Here is a 26,245-nt window from a genome sequence, read left to right on the forward strand (position 1 = left end):
TTTTTACTCAGTCCAGGACAATGATGGGTGGACGATCTGAACGTAACGAATTCCTGCTGCTTCATGCCTTTCATGAGAAGGATTATATTGTGCCAGACAAGCAAATTTTCAAAAAGCCTCCACAGAAGCTGGTGGGTCGAGTTTTTCTCTTTCCAAGAATTTTTATTAAAAAAGGAAAAAAAAGCATTCCTTTGTCTTTTGCATGTTACTATTCTGTGGGAGGGCAAAGAACTCCAAACATAACTTAGGTATAATTTAATGGTATAGCATATGCTTAATTAAAATATATTTTTGGGTGTGGAATTCATAATGAGAGTGGGACTGTGTAACAGCTTTTGCATTGTGTCACAAAGCTGTAAAAACTCAGTTGGTCTATYAGTTTAAAATTAAAATATGCTAAGCACTTGTCTGTGTAGGRAAACAGTAAAGAAGATAATCTATGRTGTYTAATAGAYAWRCTTACAATTATTTTGRTACCTTCAGTGTTTCAAGTATAATTTGTTATATGGGTGGAATATCCAAAGGTATTAAAAAAATCTCTTRTGTAATACTGGTGTAAATAATATTTACAGAAATATCCCAGTGTATGTTAGTGAACACTTTAAAATTTGAGAAAGTATTTATATTTCACTGCATTTTGCTTTTTAAGTAAGTTCAACAGCAAACTTRAAAGTAGTAAGTTCTGTTGAATTATATTTTTACATCATTTTTTGTGCTGGAATTCTAAATGATTTWAAATAGAATTGAACAATTGGGAGAAAAAATTCTTATTATAACATAACAAATAGCATAATATTCTTTAAGTCAGTAATAATATTTTTATTTGTTTTATTCAAGTCCAGCCATCTGTTTCCAAACCCAATATTTTAATTGGGCAATGTTACCACTTCTGGGTCATGAGTTGATTTTTTGCTTAGTGTGGACTTTTACAGCCAGCTGGAAAAGGCATTCTAGYGCCATGTTGAATTGTGACAATACTTTAAGGTCTTTGTAATCTCTTGTTAGCAGKTTTTTTCCTATCAGAGTTGGTTTGAATGCTGTTTTGACATGTAGAGAGCTTTAGTAAGAATCATGATGAAAACACCATATTTTGCATCTATTTTAAAAGGAATTCTGCACTGGCTCCCAAATTTATATTTGACTTGCCAAAAATAACTCCTCTAATATCACAGAAATCTTAGAGACTAGATAATGACTTTTTTAAATACCAAATGTAGGTGGATGAAGATGAAGATTTTGAAGATCAGAATAAATCAAAGATAGGGAAAAAGAAAGCAGCATATGCTGGGGGCTTAGTCTTGGATCCCAAAGTCGGTAAGATGTGGCAATTTTCTTTCTTCTATGAAATTAGASACAGGTAGGTTATATTAATGCAGAGAGATTGCAGGGGAGAATCTGTTGGTGGGAGTTTGGTGTTGTGGTTGTGAGGGATGTGTTGATTRTGGAAATGCTTCTTTTGAGGAATTAGCACTGTGTATCTATGYATAATCCTCTAATGGACACGTAAGTTTTCTTTCAGTTTCTCCTCTTTGTGGAGAAAACTGTACAAGTGTCCTATAGTAACACAGAAGGTATCTGTTCAACTCTGGTGAGTTAATGGAGTTGGATCGTTCCACTTCTGACAGCTTTCTGTAAAGGGCAGTRGGGATTTAGGGGATTTAGTTTATAGAAACGTAGTACAATGTATTACTGTCACTTAAATTTTAATTACAGATCTGTATGAAGTCCTTTGGGAGACTTGAGTAATTATGACTTCTGTTTTAAACTCTGTTTTAGGTTTTTATGACAAGTTTATTTTGCTTCTCGACTTCAACAGCTTGTACCCATCGATTATTCAGGAGTTCAACATCTGCTTCACCACAGTGCAGCGACTGTCATCAGAAGCACAGAACAGGGCAGAGGTTTGTGTGCTTTAGCTTGTGGGTTAAGTTACACTCTCTTAACTTCAGAGTGTTAAGAAACTGTTCTTTTCCACTGTTTAATTTTTCTCGTCCCCACCGCACACACAGAAAGTGATTCTTGTTTAAAGATGTATCACACTAAGTTTGGGGTTGGGACTTTTTTGAATATTTTGTGTATGTTGCCTTTCTTTCCATAATACTCTTGCAGAATCTCATAAGTTCTCTCCCATCTAATCTTGGTATCCTCATGAAACAAGATTTGTTACTGTGGCCCTTTTCAGCCACTGAGCCTCCCTAGCAATTTCTGAGCCCCTTAACGAGTTTAGTCCTAACTTGAAGGCTTCCTGAGGTTAAATTGCTGCAGAATTCATGCAAATATTCYTGAAGGAGGTAGGCAAAAAGTCTCATGCTTTCTACAGGAAAGAATACAATTGTGAGCTGCAGCCTTATTAGACATCAGGAAAACTATTCATGTCTGTTGGGAGAGTGATATTGTGACTGTGGGACAATCTTCACAAAAATTCATGCTGTTCAAACTGTATTAAACACAASTGAAAAWSCTCCTGAAGGTACAGTTCCAGGAGYTGTTTTCTAAGTATCTGTGTTGGCTCTGCTTATCTATGGCTGGAGATTCTCATTTCCTCAGCTGTGCTGCAACACTTGTTGGTGGAGCTGTGTTATGAACTGAAGCAYTGAGCTGGTCAGATCTAAAGGTTAAAACAGAGGATTTAAATTTTTAACTGGTATCAGCTCACAGGTTGGAATAARTTAGTCCTGTAATAACTGAAATATCAACACTATAGCAGAAATGAAGAGACAAATTTGTGAAGTTTTGTCAGTAAGTTTCCTCCAAACTGTCTTTGGATTTTCCCTGCTTGCTTCAACCTGAAGCAGCTCATTTTGATCTCTTTTGCTGCATGATGTTTAATCAGGCTTTGGTGTAATTTCTTGTTACTGTTCTCCCCAGACTGTTTTACTGAAATCACCAACCTCACAGTGTCTCTATTGCCCTTCCTTTKTACATTTSTATCACTTTCATGGTGCTTGAAATRTCTTTCCATTTTTTCTGATCAACCATTTCTTCAGTCGTGCTAAGAAGAATGTAGCATAGTGCTTTCTGCTATGTTGTCTTGCAGAAATCAGGAGTTGGAGCTTTTGTTTCATTGCTGTGATTGATTTCATGTTTGTCAGTTGTGTGATTCAAAGTACCAGTTCCACAGAGCATGTGCTCTTTTTGACAGGTCTGACACCAAAAGTATTTACATGATGATAAAAAATGATAAAAAAGATTTTTCAGCAYGGCAAGAATTGCTGTGTGTGTACTTTTCTTAATGTTTTTGTATCTATCTATATACACCCAAAAGTGAGAATGTGTGTGTGTTGTTTATCTGGATTGATATATATGTATGTACATAAATATATAATACACACACACTCTCCAATAAAAATAAAACTCCTCCTGCCACTGGTCCATGCCTTCTTTGTGTTTCTCCCACAGTGAAACAGAATTAGGCTCTATCCCCCAGCAGGGGCAAAGTAATACAGTTAAACACTGAAAAAAAAACCTCTCATGCTTGTTCTCAACTATGCTTTAGGTGCTCCAGAATTGGCACAAACTGTGTGGTTTTGGCTTTTTCTCCCCCGAGCTTTTCACTTAATGCATTAAAATCTAATCTTCAAGCAATAAAATGATAAGCAGTGGTGATCATTTGACAGGTCGAGGAAGAGGAAGAAATTCCAGAGCTTCCTGACCCATCTCTGGAAATGGGAATTTTGCCTAAAGAAATCAGGAAGCTGGTGGAGAGAAGACGCCAAGTTAAGCAGTTAATGAAACAGCCAGATTTAAATCCTGACCTCTATTTACAGGTGTGTTTTACAGAACTCCTTTGATTTTTTCCTCCTGTTCCCCTTAAGTGCCCTGATCAGCCTTGTAGAATAGGGATGATTAGTAGTGAGCAGTGATTGTAATGTGCTTTATTTGTAGCCCATCACTGCTGCAGACTGTATAAAAAAGATGTGAATGTAATTGTGAGCATTAAGTTCTGTTCTCTGATGGCTGTGGTTGGATCATTTTTTGCTGGTTGTGTCTCTTTTCAGTATGATATCAGACAGAAAGCTTTGAAACTCACTGCTAACAGCATGTATGGCTGCCTGGGATTTTCCTACAGCAGATTCTATGCCAAGCCTTTGGCTGCTTTGGTGACACACAAGGGGAGAGAGGTAAGTCATTAAACAGGTTATACACACATGTAAAAACACTGAATTTAACCCACATCCTTTTTGTCATTGGATAGGAGAAGGGTTTTGTTCTTGAACCTGCTTTTGGTTTCAGAACCCTTAAGTTTTTCTTTCTTATACTGTGGAGCTCTTTGGTTTCAATGGGGCAGACTGTGTTAAAAAAAAACAAATTGAGGCTGCTTTCACATTTTCCATGGATTTCCAGTTCTGCTCGATGGGTTAATCTTTGATTTGGTGGTATGCTTTGGATGAGCTTGCTTTTAGCCAGACTGTCAGGTGCCCTGGTATGGGGAGTTCCTGAAACCCTACAGTTTGTGACAGGGCTAATTAATCATGGAGCCAATAGATTATAATAATATTATAATAAATATTATATTATTTTCAGAAATTGTTCCTTAAAATGAAGTTTCTCATTAGCCTCAGATTTTACTTTGAGTTGCACATGATTTTATAGGCAAAATTGCTCTTGCTATTGATTAGGATGGTAGCTTGATGCAGACCACATCAGTTTTGTCCCCGTGGGGAAGATAATTTTTAATGATCCAAAACATACCACTAATATATGTTGTTTTAAACATAATGATCCTCCATATTAGTTCCTTATAGAAGGTCATACCAAGCAGGATTCTGCAGAGGTGCCAGGAACAGTTGTGTCAGGATGCCTGGTCAGACTTTTAGTTGATCAGGAGGATGGATGAGGTCACATCCCTGTTGACAGGCACATCCTCCCTGTGATGTGAGGGCACACTCAATTTACAATCCCCAATTCAGTTGCATGGAGGTGTTTTATTTCTGGTAACACATAGTTGTTTTTGATAATCTTCCTGTCTGAACAGTTCTCTTGAGAGAACCCCACACTCTTCCCAATTCATGTAACCAKTTATGTTTAACCTTACACATCTGTTTAACTCAGAAATAATTTCCTAGTTTGGTAACTGCAAACATGCCATGCAGCCATTTGAATTCAGAAGTTGATGTTTCTTTTAATAAGGTGTTATGTTTGTTGTTGTCAGATTTGGGCATACTTGTCAATGAGGCTGAATATCATTGCTTTGTATTTTCTACTGGTATTTGAAAAATAATGAATTCCACTTTTCTGTTTTGGTTTTTTTTGTTTTTTTTTTTAAATGATCTCCATTTGTCCCGTGGAGCACCTGCCACAAACTTGGTATTCAGTGGATACTTAAGCTTTTGGCTTCTGTTAAGATGGGGAAATACTTTTTGTTCACACACAGGGTTTATTCTCATTTTTTTTGTAACGAATCTTAAATAGGTGCTGCAGAATGTGTTAGGGAGTAATTAGAGATGGTTTCTTTTACATAGTTGATTTTTGGTTAGAATTTAAGACATAAATCCTTTCCAGTGATGATAGAAGCCTTTGCCAAGCCTTTGCACACATTTGAGTTTTTGCCATAGAAGATGACACGAGGATACCTTAGTTTTCTGTTGTTATTTTTTTTTGTTTTCTCTTTTTATTTGAAAGAAAATAGTGGAAAAACATTACTTTAAAATTTTATATTAGTCTTTCTATTCAGTTTTCCTCTTACCACTTAGTTCTAATATAAAAGAGGTAAACGTTAAGTATCCAGAGATTTGGGTTCTCTATGGGAAAAGGCTAATTAAAAAGTAACTATTGTGGAAAAATTATGATTTAAATTTAAGTGGCCTTTTCTGATGATCTGCAATTAATACCTTTTTTTTTTTTTTTTTTTTTTTTGTTGTCAAGGGCACCTGAGTAAATGCAGATAGGCTTGTGGAAGTTTAAGTGGGAAAAATACTGTGTGGGATGAAAACTGAACTTAATATTTGCACTAACACAATTACAGTTCAATTGTAAGTCTTAGCAGAATAATTGAGAGTGGGAAATATGTATTTCATGTTGAAGTTGTTAAAGCTCATCCTAGCATTAAGTTTTAATGTAACTGAGAATGAGTTTTGATGAGTCCTGTAAATTGATGCTTTTCAACTGTGTGACTGACAACCTTTCCACTGAAGCTGTGGGAAGATTGAAGTGCYTGATGCCAAGTGCTGAGTACCACCTCTCTTTGACTCCTAACTTCTTTTTGTATTTTGGAGATGCTGGTGCCCTGAAAATAGTGGTGCTGCCAATGGTGACTAAAAATTCTTGTAATTACACGCGGCCATTTAAAAAACTTGGGTGTGTGACTGTGTTAGTGAACTTGTGAACTATATTAATGTAGAACTTGACGTGTTTACTTCATTTTGATGACAGAAGTGTTAAATACGATGTGGGAAGGACATTCATGGAATGCCAGATCGTAGAATTAGATCATCTTTAAGGTCCCTTCCCACCCAAACCATTCTGTGGTTCTGTGAGTGTAATCCATAAAAGCTCAATTCTCTTTGCTCAGCCTTAGTGAGATASCGGTGCTTGATGTTTATTTTCCTTCAAACACGGAATAGAAATGTAGGAAAGCTGATTCCAGCATCTTTTGCTGTCTGTCCTTCCAGGGACCGCGTTAAGGGGACAGCGTGGTAAAGGCGGCCACTTTCCGCTAGATGGCGATAGAGACCTTGAGATCCTTTAAATCAATTAAAACTCATTTTTMTCAAAGTGCTTAAACGTTGATTATCGGGTTTTTCGAGCGAGTTTTCCTTGTTTTTCATTTGTGGGTAATTTTTAGCGGGGGCATATCAGTGTGAATTTGTCAGAGTTTAGTTTATAGTGTGTCACTCAGTGTTTTGGAGGGAAAAGWAAGGCAAAAATTTAGGGTGGAAGTGAGTTAAAACTATAGTTCAGATCTGTTTGATCATTTTGGCAAATGTAAATATTTTCCTGTTTTGACCATAAGAAATGCATAAGTTCAGCGAAATAAAAATAAAATTCTTTCTCCATTTGCAATCCAAATGTTGCATTATTGATCAGGAATGTGTTAAAGGGAATTCGTGGACTTTCCCCTCCACCCCCCCCACGTTACTCAGAGTTTCCCTGGACATTGCTCTTGTTGTAACTATAGCAGTTGCTTGCATGGAAAAGTAATAGGAAAATATTGAATATATTTTTAGCTGTCCTTTAATGTAATTTAACAACTGGAAACAAGATGAGTCGGAGCTGTAGAAGCAGCCAGCTCTGCACCAGCAGGCAGTGTCAGGTCATGCTGTTCTGGCCTTGCTAAAGGACAAGCTTTTGATGAAGTGTCAGTTGTCTGCTTTCCTAAATGCAGGATTCTCCTACAGGACAGAAAAGTTGTTGAGAGAATTAAGAGTGGTAGACAGTTTGCTTGCTAATGGCTTTCACTCAAAACTGAGGCCTTTTCCAAGGTGCTTGCTTTTTTTTTCCCATTTTTTTTTTATTGTTTGCATATTTTTGCCCTAGCAAACTTTGCCTTTCAAAGGAAAACAGCACATTTGCTGTTTTCAGCAGTGCTACCAGGTAGACCTAGTGTTCAAATATGCAAAATAAAAGGAGGTTAGAGGCAATTGGGTGAATTCCAACTTTCTCATTCAGATCCTTTAGATACATTCTCAATTAATAATTAGTTTAAGGCCTTGGCAGTCAAAGGGAAAGAATCAAAGCATGTTATTGCTGCAGTCTGGGAGAAGAATGGATGAGGGAGGAGAAAAATGAAGTGGAGAAAGATGAGCTCATTTAAAAAAAATTAAGGGTAGGTAAGCAGGTTAATGGCTGTCTGCTGTAATTATGATCTGTAAAGAAATCCAGGTATTTCTTTTTTCTTAAATTTTTTTTTTAAAGCCTTGCTCATCCAGGGAAAATGATCATCAGCTGCTTTCTGTTAATTGCACCTGAAGCATTGGTTATAAAGTCTACAAGAGTTGTCATGTGCACGGGGCAATTGATAGACTCCTGTTTTCTTCCAGGTTGAATTGTGGGAGAAAGGGGATTGCTAAAAGAGGGAAAGGAACCTCCTAATGTGTCATTATAAGCATGCCATCTATATTTAAACTGGGAATGCAACGTCAGTTTAACAATTTTGGAAGACATGGAACTTGATGGTGAAAGGCTAGGCAAAGAGCTTCTAATCGTTTTTAAATACAAAAATAGCAAATCGAAATCTTGTGAGAAATAGTGCTAAATGTCCCTAAAAGCTTCATTGTCCCTAAATGGGAACTGTTGGGGTTAAACCATTTGCCACTGTTGTTAAATTTATCGTTAAGTGTGCAATTGTGAGCCTGTGAAAGAGCTTTGTATGTTACTCTGCATGCTGATATCCAAAATGAGTTAAAGTAGACAAGGAGAGGCTGCGTACAATCTGGAATTGTGAACTGAGTACCAAATAGTAGAAAAATTATGGAGCATCTTAACATTTGTTGAAATATTATTATTGATAGTCAAGTGCAGGAGATGACATCTGGTCTTATACAGACTTTTGCATCTCCAAGGAGATGAAATGAAACATTTCATCCAAGAAGAATGGCCAGAATATTTTGGGTGAGAAGGGAAAAAAAATGTATTTTATTTTCTTTTMTTTTGGMTGGCATGTTGGTATTCTTTTTTCCTCTGGACAGAAAGGTTTTATTTAATGGGTGTTCACTGAGAAATGTTTAGGAAGATTGATCAGATTCAGATTGATTGTACAGCAAGTCAGATGAATAGAGAGACTTTTTCTTGTTTTTTTTACTGCTTATTTTAAGATTGTGCTATTACAAGAGGTGTGGTGCCTCTCACTTCCTGACTGCTGCTTTCTGTGGATGGGTTGTAACAATTGCATGGCCCCATGGTGAGCTGGATCAGCCTGGTGATCCGAGCTGAAAACTAACTCCAGAGGAAAACCAAATTGATTTCAGTTGGATCAATGGCTCAGTGACTCACTGCATGCTCTGAGCAGTGGAAAGGAGGAGGTTGGAAAGTGGGGGCAGGCCCAGTGTGAGATGTGGGGGGTCAGGCATGGCCAGCCTGACTGTGAAACTGTGGGGTTACTGTTAATAGGATAACAYGTGGGGGTTTGCTTTGGTTTTCTTTCTTCTGTACTTTCATTTCTTTTCTTATGATTTCCTATCTTGTATTTTTTTTTCTGTCCTGCCAAAAGATGCAGTTTTGTGCTTGTGTCATATCTTAACCAGGCTGACTAGGTAACAACAAGATATTTCTCACCAGAATTGTGGTCAAGCTGAGAACCAGAGGACTGGGAAGAGCAAGACTCCTGGAATATTCTCTGTATCTGAAACGTAACAGTATGTCCCCTTTTGGAAKCTGTATGTGCTGGGTAGAGAGCTGATAGCTTAAGATGAGGAGAGGTAAAAATGTCTCTCCACATCCAGTGGTAACAGGAAAGACTCTCAGGCATTCACTAAAGTATTGRGGAATCCACATGAATCCTGCACCTTCCAAAATTTGCCGTGCTTGAGCTTCAGAATGACTGAAGAAATCCTTTAAACCTATCTAGAATACTGTAGGGATCAACAGAGATCCTTCATGGCTCTCTCCTAGAGATGCCTTGTAAAAGGGAGATGAGTAGCACAGGAGCTTTCCCATGAAGGCTGAGAGCTCTGGCAGCATCACACCCCTGATTTGGTCCTGTTTTCAAGCACATTAATTCTCCAAAACTCTTCTTCAGCTTGTGTGTTTGCACTGCATGTCTTTGCAGTACCCATTTCCTTAGTTCATTAGTAGCTTGCCAAAAAATACTTTGGGTTTTGAGACTTCTGTGGAATTTTTTCTGTAGGATTTTGTTGCCTCACTCATTTGCGTCATGCATTTATCTTAAATTGGATGTTGGCTTGTTCTAGAAACCCTTGGTTTGGATACCTAGATGGTAATAAAGTTTTTAAAATMAAAGATACTTCAAATAGGAGTTAAAAATAATTTTCATTTTCAAGCACTATTYCTAAGAGGATAGAAAAACAGTCTAACTGAAGTGTCTGTCTCCCACGAGACTTAAATAAATATTCATACTGTCCTTCAAAGATATGACACCTTGATCTCATAATCAGAAATTTTCATATATTTCCTGGGAATGTTGCCCACTGTGCAAAAGCTGACTTTTTCACCACAAATTCTATTAGAAGCTTTTAGCTCCATCCAAGATCAGATGATCTGGTTTTTCCTCTCTTGGATAAAAACTCATTAGAGCTTACTAGGTCTGTTCTTTTCAGGTAGTGGTTTCAGAATGGGATGACATATAGGGAGAAGCTGAAAGCTGGGTTCCTTCCCTCTGGAAAAAATTGTTAGAGTAATGGGATTAATTGTGATCTTCAACAACCTAAAGGGGACAGTCTGGAAGAAGCCAGATCCTTCCCACGACCTTGCACCAGGCAGGTCCAGTCCTGAGATGTCCAAAATTCCTTCAAACCAAAGTGGGTTTATRACCATCAGTTTAGAAGTTCCTTTAATTCTGAGATTAGTTCTTAGATTCTTAGATTAATTAGATTCTTAGATTCTTAACTTCTTAGATTAAAGTTCCTTTAACACTGAGATTTATCACCAAGGTCAGCAAGATCCAAGTGATGAAAACTTGTCATTTGAAGGGAAGAAAACTAAAAGAATGATGATATTTCAGTGGTGTTACTTGTTCTTACCAGGCCATTTTGGTTTCAGAGCTAAAAAAAAGATGTTTTTGATGTACTTCAAATGCAGGTTTTGCTGTATAGATCAGGTCGTGTGGTCTCTTGGATGTTATGTCCTTCCACTGGGCCTGTGCCAAGATTCATTGGCTTAATTTAGAAGATAAGCATGAACAGCTYATGCTATTTTCAGCACCAAAATATATTTATGAGACAGATGAAAGAGTTTGTTAAGACCTTTATTTATCTGTGAAAGATGGACTGTCTCTACTGCTGCAGGTACAATACCTTCTAAGGATATAAGAAATCTTGGTAGGCAKCATCAAGAATCTTGGAAAAAAGATGGAAAAAAGGATTCTTGAGGAGTAAATGTAGTTTAACAAGCTGATGCAGATCTCTTAACATAAGCAAGGAAATCTGTAAGTCGGGCATAGAACCTAAGGTAGTTCTGACTCCCTTTGTARTAGAGAGAGGGCAGTGTCAAAGCTGGATGAAATAAATCCCCCAAATTTTAGAGCTTGATCAGTGACTGAGAGACATTAGCATTATGCTTGCTTTGTTTGCTTTTTTTTCAGCCATTATACATGATGTAATGCAGGAGATGTTGCTGCTGTTTGTGTTGTCTTTAGTTTCAGGCTCTTCCTTTTATCAAATATGGGTAAGGTTTCAGGGAGTTGGATTAAATTATATATGTTGATATCTGCTTTACAATTTGATACTCATGTTTGCTGATTGGAAACACTAGAAATAGTTGCCCCATAAAATCCAATTTCAATACTTGTATTGGTTAAAAAAAAATTWWAAAATTAAATATCCATTTACCTTTCCTGTTAATCTTCCTATGTTTTCATACATTTTGAACTGGCAGCCTTTAGAAAGATCAAGAAATAGTTTTTTAGATTGTTGGGGATGGGAAGTGGCTCCCACTTGTGACACTGAAATAATTTGCTTATCAAGCAGTGCTCATTAAAAATGTGGAATGACAGGACATCATTTGARCCTTTCTGCAGGGTTTGGTCCCTAATATTGGTATAGTTAAATGAGACTGGAGAAACTTTTAAAATTTGGATAGTGATTGTTGATGAACCTTTAAAAAAATAAATAAGTAAAATGTGTTAATGCTTTCTTTCTAATTATTTGCCTTGATCATAAAACAGAGCACAAATTGGCATGTTTAAACTATTGGAAGTTACCAGAAGAGCAGAACAATGTAATAATCTGCTTTGATGATGTTCAGGKTCATATTTCTTGAAACCACTGGGTAAGGATAGAGGTACAAACACTTTTTTTTTTGTTTTTTAATCCAAGGAAAGTGAATTTTCAGAACAGTTGCTGGATGGAAGGGCAGCCAGCTCTACACATGGGCTGCTTTGCCCTTAGTTTGATTCTCTGACTTCGTTTGTGTGCAGTGTCATTTTATTAGGCAATACCACAGTTTTCAAACTAATAATTTCTTTCCTGTTTTCTCTGACTTTAGTGCAAAAAATGTCTTCAGTGTGAATTTGAGTTTTCTTCCTTGATGCTTTTAATTTTTTCTGGAATATTAAATTGTCACAAGCTTTGTGCAGTAATTTGCAATTAGCAGGTGGAAGACTGACATAAAACCATAGGAATGTCTCCAGTATTTTTCAGCCTTCTGCCTGGTTTTGCTCTGGTTGGAATTTTACCTGTTGAATCTCAAACTTGGTTGTACCCTTTGATTTTTGAACAAACCAGATTTAAGTCAGTGACAGCTGATGTTTGGTTTTTATGTAACTGCCTTAGTTTCTCCCCTTTCCTCCCCATCTCTTATTATCTTTGAACTTAGGTAAATACCATTTTTCTGTTTGCTCAGAAATATTTTGGTTTCTTTAAATTTTAATTGCACCTCTACACTGATGTTTTAATCTGTATTGTGCCTGGCTTTCTTGGTTCCATGCATAGCTTCATATTTTTCAACTTCAAGTTAGAAGTAGCCATCCTGGGGATAAAGGAAAATCAATGAGAAGCCCATACTTAAACTGAGAATCCCTGCAGAAAGCTTTGATTAGAGGTGAGCTTTAGATCTGATTCTTATACACAATTGTCCATCAGGTGGCCATCATTTTTGTGTGTACTACTCTGTACCACAGGAAAAAGTTCTGTTAACATCATCTTCCAAAGTATGATTTGGTTACTTCAGCAGAGACACAACTCTTGATAATTGTKGCTGTTGAAGGCTGTTGTCCTTCAAGAAGTCCCTTCTAATTTTCATTTTTGCTGTGTTTTTTTATCTGACTGCTTTTTTGTGATCTCTAATTTTGAATAGCTCTGGAAGATGAGCCTGTCTGCAGTAGGAATGTGTTAATTGACAGGTGTCCTGAAGTTCTACATTCTTGGCAGTGGTCCAGGATGACAGAGCAGTAATGATTTAGAAACTGCTATTCCTTCCTGGTGAAAGGATTGGAGGAAATCTGTGAAGTTATTAGCTACTACTCTCTCCTAACAGATTGTGAGAAGATCATTATGGCATCTAATTARTTGAGATTACCTCCTTTATGCAGAATGTTTGGGTTTTTAAAAATTCTGTTACATGCTGTCTTATGACTTGCACTATTATTTTTTTTTTTTTCTCTTCTGTTCAGTGTTCTGGATGGTTACTCTGAGGATTTGAGTAAGGGATCATGTTCCTATCTCTGTGTGGTGTAATTAGCACAGCTATTTAAATGTTATCTGGAACCCATTTACCCAATCTGTCATTTGCTGCTTAGTTCAGTGGAAATGCTTTTATGTAAATCACAGAACAATACTTCTGACTTGTAACAAGATTGGGCTGAATTTAGGGAACTGAAACACTTCATCCTGGAATAAAAATGTCTTGCTGAATCAAGGGTAGATTATGAAAGCTGCCACTTTTTAAAAGTGTATTATGCTAACATATGTATATGTATAAATTGAATTAGCTCTGATACTCCTACAGTGAGAAACTTCCCACTGATTCTAAAAAAWTTAAGGAAAAGCTGACACACATGAAATTTTCCTCTGAGTTTGCATGCTACCTTTTCAGCTGGTCTTAGAATATTTGGAATTTATGCTTGATGGGGTGCAGGACAGATGATTTCCTTTTACTTCCTAGTAATTTCTTAATGAAAGTGGTTCCTTCCACAGCCCAGAGATAGTTGCATTTTTTAGGGAGCTAATGGCATTTATAATGGTTGATTGCTCTTAGGCCTCAGTGGAAGATAACCACAGAAATTATTTTTTTATTCCATTCAAATAAAAAATCACCTTCCCTCCCACCCTCCTTTATTGTGCTGACCTTTTGCTATCCCATATTTTGATAGTAGATCTTGAACTTAGAGAAAATMATTATAAAACTTTCTCATCTTTCTTACATGAGCAAACAGATAGTTTTGGTTTTTTTTTTTCAGGAGGAGCTTCTGACATGCTGTCCAAGGAAAGATTAATTAACTGTGCCTTTTGTTTGTGTGTCTCAGTTTTCAGCCCGGATTTTTTTTTTCAGGAGGAGCTTCTGACATGCTGTCCAAGGAAAGATTAATTAACTGTGCCTTTTGTTTGTGTGTCTCAGTTTTCAGCCCGGAGTGTAAGCTTGTGTCACTTCGTTCTGTTATAAATACTGTGTTAAATTACAGCCATTTTTTTTTTAAGAAACTGTTTGATTTTTTGCCAAGGATTCCTGAGCCATTTAGTAAGAGTTTAAGGGATCCTGTTCCTTCTCTGAAAATCAGTGCCAATTTTGGACTGTGCAGCTGTCCCATTTCCTTTTTATTAATTTTCACTCTAGGAATAAATTTTTGTTGTCTGAGGTCTATTAACATATTTAAAGTCACCTATTTCCTTCCCCACATAGATCTAGCTTTACTTTTCTCCCCTTTAAAAAAAAAAAATGGAAAAAGAAATAAGTCTTCCAGAGGAGATCTGATGGTAAAGCAGTATGAAGTGGCATTTATTTGACTATTCCAGAAATGATCCTTCTGTTATTCCATACAGCACTGGGTAGCTTTTGGCTCAGCTGCTCTGCATAATAGGGGATAACCTCCCTGCTAAGCCAAGCAACTCCTCTTTGCTTTGAAGAGCATGTGAGGCATGTGTGGCAGTAGATTATCACAATTATCAAGTATCAGGACTGACTTAGTATTTGTCCCTGGCCTTTTCCATCTTAACTTAAGGAAAGKCTGTTCTGTGACTGTCTGTCAGCCCTTCTCTCTGGGAGGAACTGTGCTTAGTAGTTTATTAATAGTTTGTGTTGTATGTAGACCATCACAGATTTGCTGTGTGGTTCCTGAGCATAAAGGTTTTTTTTTTTCAATTTTATTTAAACAAGATGCTCCTTTCACCATTTAATCTCTTTGGATAGGCAGTGTTGGAAGCAGGTGTTATTAATGGTTTTGTTATGGCTCAATAAGTTTTTCTTAACTTAAAAAAAAAACCTGACAGCTTTTTGCATGCTTTGTTATGCTTTGCATAACATAAAGTTGTTGGATTTTGTCTTTAATTTTTGGTATTTTTACCATGGATAATAGTTGTTTTAGGACTACAGTTATTCACCATAAAGAAACCAGTTATACTTGTTCCCTGGAAGGAAGAATTCGTGCTGTTTGAGGTTTCTGAGCTGTTACAGTGAATGTTGGAAACCCAAGCCAGTGTGCATACCCATAATGAAAAAACTCCTTAGCGTGTTTTGCTTTTAATTTCCTTTTAAATGAAATGGSCATGAGTCCTTAAAYATTAAGTTGGCTGTACTTAGTGTTTGGGAAAAAAARAAGAAAATCTRTTTTCTGCTCATGCTACTTACATGACAARTAGTTGCTTTTCTTTTTGTTRTTTTATTTCTGTTTTCCTTTTYCCTGTTTTTCATGTTTCCTTCCCAAACCAGTACGTGATTGTGCTTCTTGGTGTGTGCTTTGTTGTGGGTAGGGATGAAACAAAGGGAGAAGTGGAATTGTTGATAGGATAGTTCAAGAGGAGATTAATTTTCCAAAAATGCTAGATGCTTCTCTGATAACTGCAGTGTYTAGAAGTTAAAATGTGAACATGAAAACATGAAAATTAATTTTACCTCAGTGCTTAGTTCAGTCAGTGTGTCAGGAAGTTAAATGTCAGGAATAAAATAAAATTACCTAGAGAAGATGGCTATGGATCTTCAAGTCACAAAAATAACCTGGAAACACTGGATGCTCAGAAATGTTAAAGAGAAGTGCTGCATCACACTAAAGGACAAAAGTACAGCCAACTTAATATTTAAGGACTCATTTCATGAAGTCCAAAAGTGTGCAAGAAGGCAAAAAAGATTGGATAATTAGTCCTCTTCTGTACACACAATTAAAATAGTGAAAATTTATTGAACTCTTTAAGCCAATAAAGAGAGAGGGTCAGTGTAGGATTTAAACAAATTCTTGTTCACTGGGTTGAGAAGGAAGCTTCTTGTGGGGAAAAGGGCTTCAGCTGCTTTGCTGAGCTGCATCTGATACTGAACTCTCTGGGAAAGAAATGTAGATGGATTACACACAAAATCTGTACATTAGGGTGAGAATCACTGCTTAACTAGGTTTGGGTTTTGATTTTGTGTTTGGGGTTTTTTCTCTTCATTCCTTTTCCTACAGAAGAGAGCAGCTGGCTAGGATCTGTGGGAGTTGTGATTCCAGCTCTGCTCCTTTTTTTGCTGATGCCTTGTGTTGAACTCTTCCTGGAGGATGAAATGTCTCTTGGCACATTTGTTGCCATCTGCTGTTTGTCTCTGTTGATAAGGCTTAGTTAGCACTTTTCCTAGGAAAGTGCATGACATAGTTTCAAAAACTGCTCCATTTACCTGTTGCTGTGGGACTAGGCACATGTTTTCCAGCTGGTACGTATCATTACAGTTTCACATGACTAACATGAAAAATGATAATTGAAGCTACAAGCCTATTACATAGTAAGCTTTAATTAGTTAAACTGCTTCGTATTGGTTTACTGTTGGTGCTAATGCTCTTGAAATTAATTGGCACTAAAGGGGGTTCAAAGTTTATATGCAATCATTGTTGTTATAATGTGCTATATTACTAGGTAACTTGGCTTATTAGGTGATTTTGTTCTCAATTATTGCTGCAAGTCAACAAGGACAGAGTAATTATCTCACAAACAATAGCCTTGCTCCCAAGACAGATGCGACCCAAGCCTTCCCATGGAATTCTGTGGTGTTGTAGCAAATAGGCAAGGGAAGGAGATCTACATATGTCACCCAGCAGCAGATGGGGAAGATATTTAGAAAGTGGGATAGCACACTTTCAGATCTTCTGTTATGCTAATAAAGTTTTTGTGTGAGAACACAGCAATGTCAGTGGATCAATGRCATCAAGCCCTGGCATGTGCAGGCCATCAAAGCAAACACAGAATGCCTTTGTATGCATAGCTGGACAGTGGAAGCCAGTTGCTACTAAAGTGAAGGTCATCTCTCATTTTCCTAGAATAGATTGAATACCTAGCATGCACATTGAGTAAACTTTTCTTTTTTTGAACATAAGTTAGTGGGAGTTTCTAGATCACATAGGAATTTCATCTCTAAACTGTTAATGTATTATATGCCACTGGCATAGGGTAATATGGCTTATATCAGCCTACAAATATCTGAGAAGAAAAAATAAATTTGGTAGGTTAATATTACCTAGTAAGTATAACTCATTATTAATTAATAACTGTTTAATTCCTAAGCACATATTTAAGACGGTAGAGTTTATGTTAGAAATTAATTACAAATGCAGATGACTTTCCTGAGGGGAAAAGGAAAAAATTACAACAGTGAAACTGTGGAATAGTATGACTGAGCAGTGCCATTGTATACCTCCTATTGATTACTATCAAAAATGCCTTCAGGAGAAGGTTGATCTGAATCTCCAGATTTTAAGTGTCTTGATCTCAGTTCTGATACTATTCTAGGTCCCTCTTTACAGCCAGCATGTAAATCTTTATTTAGGACCATCTTTCAACAACTGCACACAGCAGGTCAGGTATTTATTCCATCCCAGGAAACTGCTGTTTCCAAGAATGAAAAAGGGTAACCACTACACCTCCTTAATTTTCTCTGTCACTTAATTACTTAGAGATTGAGAAGTTAAGTGCATTCAGAGTGAATGGACATGCCTCATGTATGAATTTTAAAGTTGTTACTGTGTTTCAAGTCATAAAAATGGGTAACTGCTTTGAATATGAGGCTGCTTAGRATTGTTTTATTGGAAGCATCTGTGGAATCTGATGGTGGAGGATTCTTTGTAGCTGTAGTGATTTTGCCCTTTTTGAGTCTATCAGCTCACAGGTCAGAATCTCGAGTATGTGGAGACACTATAAAGACTTTAAACACAGATACACATACATTTGGCTCACCTTTGTAGGAATAGTTCTGGAGACAGGAATTCATTCTGGCTATTTTAGGTTGAGGTGTTAAACCTACTTTCTAGGGATTTTTTTTTTGTTGTTGTTGTTCTATTCTTTAGTATTTACACTTAACTCTCTTAATTTACATTTAATTCTGTCTTTTAGAAGATGGYAGTTGCCCAGAATCAAAAAGATCAGGAGTGCAGAAAAAACAAAAACTTGTGACTTCCTCAAAATTACTGCTSTTCAGGCAAGGGTTACAAATATGGAAGTACAAAACACTACAGCTTTATTTATGTACAACCTGTGAAGATACAGAGAAACCTCAGGGGCTGTTTCATTTATTTCAGTTTTTTCTGTGAGGAAGGAAAAATAAGAATACTTTTGTTAAATCATTACACTGTAGAGGTGGTAATTCTAAAGGTATCTGTCAAGATGCCTATTTGGTAACGTAGAGGCCTCCTCAGCAGTGGATTMATTTTGATATTTTAGCCTTGAAACCAAGTTTCTGTGTTTGAATCTACTGAAATTGTTGGTGTCTTGTCTAATAAGCCATCTGCTTGAATAATGATAAAACCTCCTACTTAGTCTGTCTACGTCAAGGGAACAATCGAGCAGCCATCGTGACAATACTGCTCTGAGCCAACAAAATACATTTTTCCCTTTGAAGCATGAATTATTTTTAAGGCAGTAGTGAGAAGTGCCCTGAAATGAGGCTCAATGAGGAACAAGTATACATCTCAAATTGTCTGTCATGGTCAGTGAAGTTAAAAAAAAACCCCAAAAGCCAAGGTAACCCAACTTGACCTCATTTAAATAATAGCCAGATATCCATCGTTATGAATAGGATTATATGATGTATGTTTTAGTGGGCTGGGCTGGATTTCTTAGTAGACCATTCTGCCATGCAGCAGTCTTCAGGCTGCTTCAGTTTTGCTCCATAAAGTCTTAAAGCATTTATTTTGTTGGGGCTTCCTGCTGTGACAGAGCTCATTGCCAGTCAGAGGAGCCAAGAACCTAAATTTTGTAGATGTCTGATGTTCAAAATGTCTGGGAATCAATGTGGAATCTCTAATGCATCTCTTTTTCCTCCTCACTGTGGTCCAAATCCTCTTGCATGATCAGTGCTTGTTGGTGCAGAGTTGGCTGCATAAATGAGCTGTGTTTCAGTTCTTTTTTAACTTCATGGCAAAGGAGTTGCAGAGAGGCAGTGATGGATTTCCCATAATTTGTGTTAAATCAAGGTCCTGCTCCTTGCTTCTGAAAGTTATGCTGTCACTCAGCCTGAAGTTACAGGTTTGAAGTAGAGACTGTTTAGTACAATTTTCTGGCCCATGTGGGATGGAGGAAGGTTGATGAGAAATCACTGCAATTTTCTGCCACACTGAAATATTCATATATTTATAAATATATATTTTATTTATATATTTATATTTATTTATATATATTTTATTTATAATTTATGTGACATGTTTTGGATAAAATTTTAATGAATTGGATGCCTTTCATAAAGGTAATTCTATGTAATTACAAGAAGTTGTGTGTGGATGGCAAGAGAGGAACCATGTTTTATTCCTCTGGCACAACAGAAAAATATTTATACTTAAAAATGAGTGTTTAGTAATTAATTTGGATCTTTGTTTCATGCAGAGGTTTTTTTTTTTCTTTTTTGTTTATGTTCTAAATGTTTATAGGAGATTTCCTGTAATTCCTACCCATGTGTGCATGATCTGGTATCTTGAGTTTGCTTTGCTATGGTGTACATCTGTGTGAAGCATTTTGCAAGGAAAAAACTATGTTTCCCTTGTGTTAGTTCAATCTTGAAATGTTTCTTGTATAATTATAACTGATATAACTGATACATGAGTTTGTCTCTTTCCTCAGATCATACTTGTGCTTAGGAGGGATCAAATTACCTGTGCTATAATTCACATCTGAGTATGCTAATACATTTTCTGTGTGCTTTTATTAAGTTTTCTGGTTTCTGGGTAGTATCTTGTATCATGAATTTTTTACAGAATAAAATAAAATTTTTAAGCAGAAAAAAATCGTAATGTAGTAAACAGAAGTATCTTTSTATTAGTAATCCCTGCAGCTTTTAGTGTTTTAATGCTTACAGCAAGTTGCCTATTTTTCAGGTTCTTGKGTGAAATAGGAGGTTGGGACCAAAGGGACATTGGACTGCAGCCTGTTTAGATGAGCTGGGGAACACTTTTGAAGTATCCATTGGAGACTTAAAACCTTTTGTTATTGGAATAGACCAAGTTTTTTTTGGATAGCAGCCATGCCCTTGTGAAGATGGTGAATTGCAAAAAGGTGGTGAAGTGTTCCACTGTGACACTGGTGGCTGAATGCTGTGCTGTTATTAATGTCTGTGATGGCCCAAATGAGTGGGCACAGCTACCCTGGATGTAGTGGTTTGTCAGAGACATTTCCTGCAGTGCCTGAACCCATAAGAAGGTCCCAGATGGTTAAATTCTAACAGTGGCTTGGGTGGATTATACCAAGCCTGAATGCCTGAGCATGGCTCAGMAGATAAGAAAACAAAGGGCCTTCTTACCCCAAGTGTCACATAGTTAATAGCGAGAAAACAAGCTGTTGTAATTATATTTGTTTTCCTCTTTCCACTTCCCTCTTTTTCTTTTACCTTAACATACCAAGAATTAACTCTTGAAATGATGCTTTGACTCACGTGTGTAAGCATATTGTTATATTCATTAATAATTATTAATTTAGTCATGCCACTGTAGTATAAGGTGTTCTTGATGCTGCTTGACACTTGGGGTTGGACCTAAATGATCTTCAAGRTCCCTTCCAACCCAAGCCATTSTATGACTGTATAGGGTGGGATTTTTTTGTGGTGGAGGGAAAGCTTTTTGGAGCAGRGYTTAYRAGCTTTTAYTTGTATACARACACCRGAGGTGYRTTGTACAACTGSATTTTTTCTCTTGCTGACTTGSCTTCCTTGCAAATTCTGTGTTTTWATGTCTYTCTTCTTCCCTCCCCTACTCACCRAAKTGTCTCCACTGCCAAAGCATCCACATTTTATATTTCTTGTCACTTCCCAAATTTCCCATGAGCAGTGCTGCCATTTTTATGGCTTTCCAGTTGAATACCATTGGTTATAGATAAAGGTGGGAGCCTGGAATTGTGTTACCAAAGCTGTTGAGTAAAAATCAACTCTCCCACCTGTTTGACCTAAATTGATGTGTTTGGAGTGTGAGGAGGGGAGAACAGGCTGCTGCTGAACACCAGGGTGATGCAGGTGCCAGCCAGCAGCATCCACCTGGCTGTTCCAAATTGTTTTCTGTGAGYACAAAAGTAGGATTCACTGCCCAGACTCTGGCTAGACCAAATGGAAGGGCCTATTTTCTGTATTCCCTTAGAAGCAGGAAGGGCAGGGGTGTGTTTTCTGGGTCTGTCAGGATGCTTTGGCCACATGTAGGGGTTTGCATGTGCTGTGCCAGTGCTCCATTTATTCTTCCCTGTTCTTCAGCCCACCTGATGCATGCACTGCTTGTGGTTTGTTGCTGTAGGAACTGTTAGGAAAATTAATTTACAAGCACTAGAGGTTTATGTCTAAAAAGGAGACAGAGGAGTCTTGCAACTTTATTCATGAATAAAGGGAGAGGTCATGGGCATTTCTTATGGGGTCTCTCAAATTTATAGAGGATGCAGCTTCTTTTTATTTAAACTTCTTGGCCGCGGTTCCCTCTTTCTTTTTCTATTGGTTGAGGTACTTGAAAGTTACAGGCTCCCCGAAACACCTGATGAAACTCTCCTTCTATCATAAATTGCTCTCTTTCAATATATATTTTTGTGTCTCTGCTCAGGTAGTCTATTAACATAGACTGGGGTAAGCCAATYAGTAGAATTCTTATGCAAATCCCTCCTATTGTTTCTTTCTRTCTCCCAATATCAGGCTTATCTCACTCCAGAGTCAGTCTGTTTGTAAAGRCACTAGCTTCTCATTCTTTTCAGAACTGAGGTGACTTGTATCTCTACATGGAAGATGAAATAGGGTCTTTCTTCAGTGGATTTCTCTGTAGGCAGGCTATTTAATTCTCCAAGTACTTTCACCAGCTATCTGTGTGTAGATGTATGAGCTGTATGCACCCACTTACCCTGTTGTTTTGAGGTGTGATTTCCTAGCGTTCTCCCTGCTCTACTCTAGACAGGCTGGAGTGTCCTTGAACCTGCTCTCCCTTTTCCAAAGCAAAGAATGAGAAGCCTTTAAGCAGCTGACAGGAAAGCGATCTGGTGCTTGGCCCTGCTGCAGTGGCATGTGCTGGGCTGAGCCAGCCCTGCCAGGACCAGGGTGTCCTGCTGAGGGTCCCCTCTGTCCCCTCTGCMCCCTGCAAGGTGCATTTTGCCTGTAGACGTGCTCAGAAATCACTGTCTGTCCCAAAATGTTRTGGCTGTTTGCCACAGCTGCCTACCCTGTCAAAACAGTGACTGGTCTCGGGGTTAAAGGTGGATGAAAACTGTTGCTAACTTGAGATGATTGATGTTGGGGAACTAATTAGTGAGCAGGGGCAATTAATTTGATCACTTTGTACTGGTTTCTCTTATGGGTTTTGAAGGACTTTGCTGAGCTTATACCAGCTTCTTTTTAATTGAAGTCARGATGTGTTTTCAGTGGATTGCTTCCAAGAGGAAAGACAGGGTAAATTCATAAGCAGTTCTTGAATTTACTTGTGTAATCTCCAAAAGCTGACAGAGAGATGCCTGTTTTGCTTAGAGRGGGAAGTGTCAGACACCCTGGTGAAATTTCCAAATTAAATGGCTTGTGACATATTTGGGAGCTCATCAGCCTTGCTCTGCTATAGGAGGTGTTCTCTATAGCTGGAGAGGTAACAGAGGAGTGTTAAAAGGGTATTCTGGTAACATTACTTTGGCTTATTCAATTGCTGATGACAAGACAATGTGTTTCCACTTTGGTCCAGGCTGCTAAAGTGTAATATAATTATTTGTATTAGACACCAGCCACCTGTTAATATCATTCTTGTAAAGGTCATTGTGTGGTGCCTTGCTGTCTGAATTTAACGGCCCTGTATCAGGTTTGTTGGTCACTCTTTTGTGTGACACGGGACAAGTGTTTGTGGGGAAAGAATGTGAACCTGATACCCTGACAGCCAAGGGAGAGSAGAGGACCAGGGACAGGCTCTGCTGCTGCTATTGTGCCACCAGGCCAGGGCTGGAAAACAGGCAGCTTCCTTCTGAGGTGCTTTCATCTGACACAATCCTTGTTTTTGGGACAAAAACAAATGGTACTTTCCCAAGAGAAGCAGACTGATGTCTCCAAATCCAGACTTTTTGGYACCCCAGATGTGGGGAGGCACTGTGTTCCCAACCTGGGCTGTAAAGCAGAGGAGGGGTGCTCCTCTTAATGCCATGGAAGGAAAATGGGGTGGTGATAATGTAATTGTGCTTGGTGGCAATAGGTAGATGCTTGATAAATTGTGTTAAAACATTTGGTCTTGGCAGTTAAYCTTAATCCTGGTGTTGGATTCATTTACTGATGTCTGTACAATGACCTGAAAATGCAAAGCTCTGTATCGTTGAGAAATGTTGACCTTGTTAACTGACAATTTTTAATTAATTTTGCTGAAAATAAGRGTGGTATGCATTTTACCTGAACTTTCAYTCTTCCCACCTGACCTGGTATTAGYTTTTKAGAGAGRTGGGGGACAGGTAGGACTTGCAGATGAACTTATTCTGTGCTTGTAGCAGTGAATGAAGCAGATGCAAGCAACTGCTGCTGCTGCAGGGGCTCAGCTGAATGACTTTATTTTCAGATTTCYAGAAAATGAAAGCTTCAGCTGCCAAAAGAACAAAACAAAGCACCTGGTTTACCACATGGTGTAGGACATTCCAGCACTTGCAAAGAGGGAAGGTTGGCTTTAAGCCATCTATATTCCAGTGTCATTAGTAACTGCTGCTAACTGTTGGATTGAATTACTGGCTGAGAAAGAGCAAGGGCTTTTAGAGTCTTCTCTGCAATTGAAAATAGTCACATGAAGAACTCCCATTACTGACAATTTTATAAGGAATAAGGATCTCACTTTATCAGTTGCATATTTATTGGCTCAAACCATTTGAGGCTCATTATGCGCATGCAGATAACTCGTTGTGGTTGTTTGAAAAGGTTCATTAGGGTCTTCAAGAATTCTGGCTTTATAAAAATCTAATTCATTATTTCTGCAATGAAAGAGTTAATGAAGGATCACTTGTGGCTTTTAATTTTCAGCTAATTAAAAAGAATGTCTGTTTTTGCCTTGACACTCGTCGTTAAAAGTGCCAAATATAGGATTTTTTTTTTTTGTGTGTGAGTTGAAGGGTGAGGAGGAGGGGGAAAAGTTACATGTAAATCATTTAGCCATTAACCTAATGTGGTGGATTTATAAATCCTATTACTATAAGCCCTTTTCATTTCCACTGAGGCCTGACGTGTGCTTGATCCTGCTAATGTAAAATTCATTCTGTCTAAGTGATTACTGAAGTAAGACATTTTAGTCAATTTTAATCAGATTGTGTGATACTTGCTTGAACAGCAGTGTTAAGTAAGACATGGACACAGTTTGGCCATGTCTTAATTAGCCTCACAAATCACTTAGATAGGAATCAATCAGTGAACCAAGTCTATGAACCTTTTGACACCTAATGCTTTCTGTGGGGGGAAAAAAGCCATCTATGCCGAGGGCTGAAAATACAGGGCTTGAAAGCGAGATTAAGATTGTAATTTGGTGTTCTTGCTTTATGGTATGCTTGGCAGTCCCTCCCAGTGTGTCAGTCCTTCACAGTGCAGCCCTCATTGGTGTTTCAGATTTGAGGCCAGCGGGGTTCTTCCCATAGCCCATCATAAATTCCTGTCTCCACAGCAGGGGCAGCAATTGGAGYATTTTTCTGAAGCTGCTTCTGCTCCAAGATATATCTGTTATTTTGGCAGAGAGGGGGTGAGGGACAGCTTATCTTAAAATGTAACCTCCTCTTTCCAAGTTTTCACTGGGAGCTACTGACTTGGATTTGTGGGACATCTGTTTCTTGGGTTTAGCTGTTTTCCCTATAGGGAAGCATAAGTATGGAAGATCTGCCTAATAAGCCCCTTAAATATTGCTCACTGTTGAGATCAGAGGTGGTTTTTGTGAAATGTCATCCTTTGATAAGACAAGTAAAGGCTTTGCTGTTTTTAATATTTTTCCTGGATTGTTGCTTTTTCAGTAGGCTTGACTCTGCCATGAGCCTCAAACTGATTTTCAGTCCATGTTRGTTTGTCCAGTTTTTGAAGACTCATCACTAGTCTTCCAGAATTTTTTATTTTCTAATAATTTAGAATTTCTGTATTGGTAACAACTTTTGGTATTTTCATTGAATATATGGACCATTTCCTTTTCTTTCCAAGATACTTGAAAAACTTGTCATGTCCTTGAAGGATAGTGTAGAAGTCTTTGGTCTTTTTTTTTTTTCCCTCCCATCTTCTTCTGCTTATGGTGTCTTCTGCAGCATGATGGAAAGCCTTAAGAGAAAAGAATGCTTTAAGTATATGAAAAATAAAATTTTTAGTACCAGAGACAGCAGATGTTCTCTCAAATGTCTTTTGCAGAAGTCCYGACTGCACATGGCATTGTGTCAGTGCTGAGGATTGGTACCTGGTGAAAGACAGGCCCMTTTAAATCACCAGCTTAGCCTGGACATTTTGCTTTGCCATTGTTGAAAAATTACCTGCCCAATGATTTTGTTTTAAAGCTTGAAAATTCAACCACCAGCAACGTCGGCAAAGCGTTTTCAAAATCTCYCCAGAAGTCTGTATGCTACAGACTTTGTAAGTTGTTTTTATTGCTCAGCTTCCAGGCAATTTAAATATCTTTTCTCCTCTATCTAACCTGTTAAATTACCTCTCTCTGTTCGGGTGAGTGTACCTCATTTAGTCAGATGTTACTTAGTTGATGATAGGACTGCAAGCACATGTAGAAGAAAGTGGGGAACGTGTTTTTTGCTTGATCTGAATGCCTCTTTGTCTTCTGTTTTCTCTTTCCTATGGTTACTGTTGGTCTGCCAGGTGTGCCTTTTTGAATGAAAATGAGAAACTTCTTTAGTGTAGAACTCTCACTGTGGCTGGGATGAGGCTCATTTGAAAAGCTTGGAAATTAGATGTTAATTACCTTTCTCTTCTACTGGATAATCTTGTGTACTTTAACGAAATAAGGATAATCTTCTATACTTAAATCAAATAAATATTCAAATACTTTGAATTTGCCGTATTTCAGCTTTTTGACAGTTCCTTATGTGATGGA

General features: G+C 37.7%; 1 protein-coding gene and 1 non-coding gene across 4 annotated transcripts in view; both read left to right on the forward strand.

The window, feature by feature from the left end:
* Nucleotides 1-26,245, forward strand: part of POLA1 (DNA polymerase alpha 1, catalytic subunit) — a 179,345-nt gene that overhangs the window by 26,478 nt on the left and 126,622 nt on the right. For all 3 annotated transcript variants that reach the window (XM_057375475.1, XM_057375476.1, XM_057375477.1), the window contains exons 22-26: nucleotides 12-131; nucleotides 1,218-1,314; nucleotides 1,777-1,901; nucleotides 3,618-3,767; nucleotides 3,999-4,121. In XM_057375475.1, the coding sequence (XP_057231458.1) occupies nucleotides 12-131; nucleotides 1,218-1,314; nucleotides 1,777-1,901; nucleotides 3,618-3,767; nucleotides 3,999-4,121 (615 nt within the window). The remainder of the gene's footprint in view (nucleotides 1-11; nucleotides 132-1,217; nucleotides 1,315-1,776; nucleotides 1,902-3,617; nucleotides 3,768-3,998; nucleotides 4,122-26,245) is intronic.
* On the forward strand, nucleotides 1,497-1,627 carry LOC130579007 (small Cajal body-specific RNA 24). Its single transcript, XR_008965939.1, has one exon. It is a non-coding gene; the product is annotated as a small Cajal body-specific RNA 24 (non-coding RNA).

Source organism: Malurus melanocephalus, unplaced genomic scaffold (genome assembly GCF_030028575.1).
Source record: "Malurus melanocephalus ecotype Western Australia unplaced genomic scaffold, MMel_1.1 scaffold_250, whole genome shotgun sequence".
In the NCBI taxonomy this organism is placed as follows: domain Eukaryota; kingdom Metazoa; phylum Chordata; class Aves; order Passeriformes; family Maluridae; genus Malurus; species Malurus melanocephalus.